At 45.4% G+C, this 4,921-nt stretch overlaps 1 protein-coding gene across 2 annotated transcripts; it reads left to right on the top strand.

Annotated features, from left to right (window-relative positions):
- The first annotated feature begins 209 nt into the window (after positions 1 to 209).
- On the top strand, positions 210 to 2,752 carry LOC113747243 (zinc finger BED domain-containing protein 1-like). 2 transcript variants are annotated; one of them, XM_027286173.1, is made up of 4 exons: positions 210 to 1,359; positions 1,514 to 1,666; positions 1,820 to 2,072; positions 2,159 to 2,752. In XM_027286173.1, exons 1-4 carry the CDS (start codon positions 413 to 415, stop codon positions 2,555 to 2,557), a joined length of 1,752 nt encoding a protein of 583 aa, XP_027141974.1. In that variant the 5' UTR covers positions 210 to 412; the 3' UTR covers positions 2,558 to 2,752. The 2 variants fall into 2 exon arrangements, with proteins under 2 accessions (XP_027141974.1, XP_027141975.1); XM_027286174.1 differs by having other exon boundaries at positions 1,254 to 2,072.
- Positions 2,753 to 4,921: the final 2,169 nt, after the last annotated feature.

Below are 4,921 nucleotides of genomic sequence, written 5' to 3'. Positions count from 1 at the left end.
CCAATTTCTTATAATGGACCTTATCATTTAGCTGCCGCTCTACTTCTAAAATATATTGCTCTCTACTCAAAATCACAACCGTGGACCCTTTGTCAGCCGGCTTAATCACAATATGTCTGAGCTTTTGTAATTCACATAACACTGTAGCTTCCTGTATAGAAATATTATCTTTTTCAAGAAATGGTTTGTAATGTCTCAAAACTAGTGCTGTCATTTTAACGCGTTAATTCGATTAATTAATTACGCCGCATTTTAATGCGTTAAAAAAATTAACGCAATTAATTATGACGTATTAACGGTGGCGAGCCAATGCTTGCGCATTTGAATTTTGGCCCATTGAAGGACCCGTAGGCCGTGCTACATCACCTGCGCTGGCAAATTAACAAGGCAGCAGTGGTCAAAAACAACAGACATGGACAAGACTCAGGAGGATGAGACAGTCGGGCCACTGAACGGCAAGTTCTTATACAAAAATAACAGAGACGGGACAATAAATAAAAACATAGTAATATGTAGTTTTTGCAAAAAGGAGTTCTCCTACCACCGGAGCAACTCCAGCCTGACTTACCATCTGAACGCAAAACATGTTCAGGCAAATTCCTCTGTTGCGAGTGTGGCTACCGGGAGCTCGCTCCGCCAAACCAAGCTACCTGAATTTGGCAAGCGAATGAGTAAATCCACAACAGAGAAATTGACAAATACTATAGCAAAGTGGGTTGCTGCTGATTGCAGGCCAATTTCTATCGTTGAAGATAAGGGTCTACAGGAGGCGTTCCAGGTAGCGGCGTCAGACCCAACTTTTCAGCTACCTTCGAGAGCTACGGTGATGAAAAAAGTTAGTCACATCTACGATGATGAAAGAAGAGATAAAGAAGAGTTGTTGGCAGTGTCCTGCCATGTCGCCCTAACTGGCGATCACTGGACTTCAGTGAGCAATCACAATTACTTAGGAGTCACAGCACACCTAATAGATAGTGAGTGGAAACTGAAGTCTTTTGCTTTAACTGTGCGCAAAACGGTGACCCGCCATTATGCCGATGCGTGCGCTGAGCAGTTCGATGCTGTGACCAAGGAATGGCAAATCGAAAAAAAAGTGACAACCATCGGGACCGATAGTGCTAGAAATATGGTCGCAGCAGCACGCCAGCTGCCCTTCGAGCACGTCCCGTGTGCTGCACATATACTCCAAAGAACGATCACAGTCTCTCTTGAGGAGAGCAGCTTTGACACCGCCCTGGCAAAGTGTCGAAAAATAGTCGGGCACTTCAAACACAGCCCCGCCAGTACGGAAGAACTGCACCAGCAGCAGACTGCCCTCGGACAAGCCAGAGAGCCCCTGGCTCAAGACGTTTCCACAAGGTGAGACTGTTGATTACCTATTGTGTGTGTGTGTGTGTGTGTGTGTGTGTGTTTGTGTTTGGTTCAGTGCAACTACTGTATGTACAACATACTGCTCAAAACTTAGAGCCGCCTGCACAACTAATGCTATTTTTTTGTTTTACTTCATTGAAAGATGGAATTCAACGCTCTCAATGATCTCACGGTACTTGCGGAACCAGGAGGCTGTGAATGCCACTTTGGCCCAACAGAGGCATAACCTGGCCACACTGACCAACCTAGAGTGTGAAAAACTCCAGAAGCTGGAGGTTGTTCTCGAACCCTGCAAGTATGTCCCTCTCTCAAGCACACTCACTCACTCATACACACACACTTCCCCTCTCTCTCCCCCTTTCATGCACTAACCTCCATCTCTCTATCACACCTTTCTACTTGCCCAATAAAGTGAGTTCATCATTGCCATATTTTTGTTCCACTGCAGATACGTGACTGAGCTTCTTGGAGGTGACAGCTATGTGTCATGCTCTGTGGTGCTCCCCGCAATCTGCCATCTCAACCGTGTCATGGAGCCCACTGATGAGGATCCGGGCTACATGATAAAGTTCAAAACCGCCTTTTTGAAGGACCTGGATGCACGCAAAGCCAATATCAATATCAGATGGCTGAAGGTGGCTACAGCCCTTGACCAACGATTCAAGGACTTGAAGAGCCTACACAAGAATGAAAGGGATGAGGTATGTGTGTGACTGAGAAGACCAGTGTTCTGCAAGTGCTTTGTTTAGAAAGTCCTATGCAACAAATTAATTTTTCCTCTGTTAAGGTGTGGACCTGGATTGAGGAGATGCTGCGACAGTCAGAAGCAGGACTTGCTCCTCCTCAACCCACAGAGGACGAGCCAGCAGCAAAGAAGAGCTTCCTCCTGCTGTGTTCTTCAGACTCCGACTCTGACAAGGAGGAGCTGGGGCCTCTAGCCCGCTACAAAGCTGAGCCGTGCATTAGAATGCATGAGTGTCCACTGGAGTGGTGGGCAGCTCACGCAGGAGCCTATGGACAACTGTCCTCTCTTGCTCGCAAGTACCTGGCTACTCCTGCAACGTCAGTGCCATGCGAGAGACTCTTTTCACTCGCAGGTAACATCATACAAAAGAAGAGGGCAGCCTTACATTCAGACAATGTAAACAAGCTTGTCTGTCTGAGCAACTGGCTGAAGAAGACATAATGTTGTCTGTTGTTAGATCCTGTGGGTGTTTGATTTCAGAGATTTTATTTATTTAACTTTATTGTTGTTTGTTTTACATTTCTGAAGACAGCTTTATTTTATTTAACTATATTGCTGTATTTGTTTTACTTTTTTAAATAATGCACCTGGCCTCATGAGGCACAGTTCACCAATAATAAATTGGATTTAAAATCTTCTCTTCTTACTGTATTCAATTGATTAGTCATACAGTACAATTTTTTAATATCCTAGAATTCAAATTCTTTATCAGGAGACCTTTAGCAGATATGACATTAAAATGCGATTAATTCGATTAATTAATTACAAAATCCTGTAATTAATTCGATTAATTTTTTTAATCGACTGACAGCACTAAAACATTTTAAATTCTCAATCAATTTCCAAATTTCTGGTGGCAATTTATCTACTGGTGGTGTCCAATTTGATGATGCAGTAAAGGGCAAAATTTGTTTATTTTTTGTATCCTGATAATAACTGGCCAATTTGATTCTCCTGTGATCATTTTGTATATCCCACTGTAACTGATCCTTCTGATCCCTGTCTATTCCCAGCGTTGCAACAAAAGACAAACCTTAGCTCAGGAGGGTGTGTTGGGGTTCAGAGAGTGTGAAATTTTTGGCTAAAACTACCACATCTTGACCATAAAAGGACCGAGGTCCCTTAACCCTCACCTGTGTCAGACTCACAGGGACCCGGCATTTAAATGATTCATCCAGTGAATGAACATGGCTCTCCCCGTTGCCTCTGTCCAAGTATGTCGTCACTGACCATCCGGAGGGTGGGGGGGGTTCCGGGGGTTGTGGTAAGTAACAGAGGTTGTAGCCTTGAGGTAGCATAAAACAACAACTTAAGCTACTTCAATGGATAATCATGGACACCGTCAAACACACTTATACTAGAGATACCAGCAGACGTGTAAATTTTCCTCATCCGGAGCCAAAACAAAAAAGACCGGGGGTTTCCTAATGGTTTTGGGGTTATGTTTCATTTAGACCATGTGGGTGTCTGGTGTTAAGCCGCTCAATCCAACCAGCTTCTGCCCTTCAGCGATTCTGCGACGTCCAACCTGCTCTACATTCGATTGCAAGGGCCCTTAGGTTCTGCTGACCATGTTCAAGGAAATGTTGAACCAGAAGTGTGTCTGATTTGCGTCTATGCGTCCACGACACATGTTGTGTCGGTGCGCATAGAATCTGGTATGGAGTGAGTTGCTGGTTTCGCCCACATATGGCATCTTTTGCAGCAAATCAAACACAGTTACTGGAACTGAGGTCGGAGCCGGTTTGTGTAAGGAATCGTGTGGCATTGGTGGTGTTGGGTGCTGTGGGGGGTCCTAAATACTGACGGGGTGGGAGTTTCGCTCTTAGTTTCGCCTAGGTTTGGGTTCTTTTTGAAAGAGGAGATTACTCTGTAGGTGTCTCTAAGTAGGTGTTCCAGAAGGATGTGCTGGAAGTTGTGTTTGAACCTGCGGTGGACTGACACACTGTAAGATGAGTCAATGGAGACGAGGGGTATTCGTGGTTTGGATGCCTCATTTTGGGTGGGTGTTGTATTGACGTGGGCAATGGTCTTTTTTCTGACGTTACGCAGGAATGTGTGTGAGTAACCCCTGTGTCTCAGGGCTTTGAATAATGATCTGGTGGCCTGATTGACATCCTGAGACGGAGCAGTTACTAACTACTAACCCTAACCCTAACCCAGACGGAGTTAAGGGTCATGAGGAAATCTTCAAACTCAGCTCTAGAATGGGTCCACACTCCCTAAATGTCATCAATGTACCTTAGGTAAATGATGGGTCTTTTTAAACATTTTTTAAGCACTGAGTCCTCCCACTCCGCCATGTAAATATTGTCATAGGCTGGGGAAAATCATTTCCCCATGGCAGTGCCCTTGATCTAAAGGTAATATTTACTGTCAAATTGGAAGTCATTACATTCCAGATTGATGCAGAAGAGTGCCAGGATGTATTGGTCTGGTCGCGAAAGGTCTGGGTGTTGTGTAAAAAGATTTTTGATTGCCTGTATGCCCCTTTCTGTGTCAATGTTTGTGTAGAGGCTGTCTACGTCCATCGTGAAAATGAGGGTTAGGGTTAGGTTAGGGGAACTATCTCAATGACTCCCCCCTTGCGGTCCGACGACGCACAAGGTTTGGTGTAGGGAGCCAAGGGCAAGGCACTGGCCGACGCATGTCACTCAGGCAATCACCCCCCGTTTTGCACCCCTGGTGTCGGATAGGGAGGGCCCCAGGACTGTCACACCAAGACCAGGCAGGAGCGCCCCAGGAGCAGGTAAGATAAGGTCGAGAAGAGGGGACAGGGTGTTCAGTAAAGGGAGGTGTGTCTAC

This window comes from Larimichthys crocea, chromosome XIII, assembly GCF_000972845.2.
Source record: "Larimichthys crocea isolate SSNF chromosome XIII, L_crocea_2.0, whole genome shotgun sequence".
NCBI lineage: Eukaryota > Metazoa > Chordata > Actinopteri > Sciaenidae > Larimichthys > Larimichthys crocea.
The sequence above is the reverse complement of the archived record's forward strand: the minus strand, read 5'-3'. Positions and strand labels throughout refer to the sequence as shown.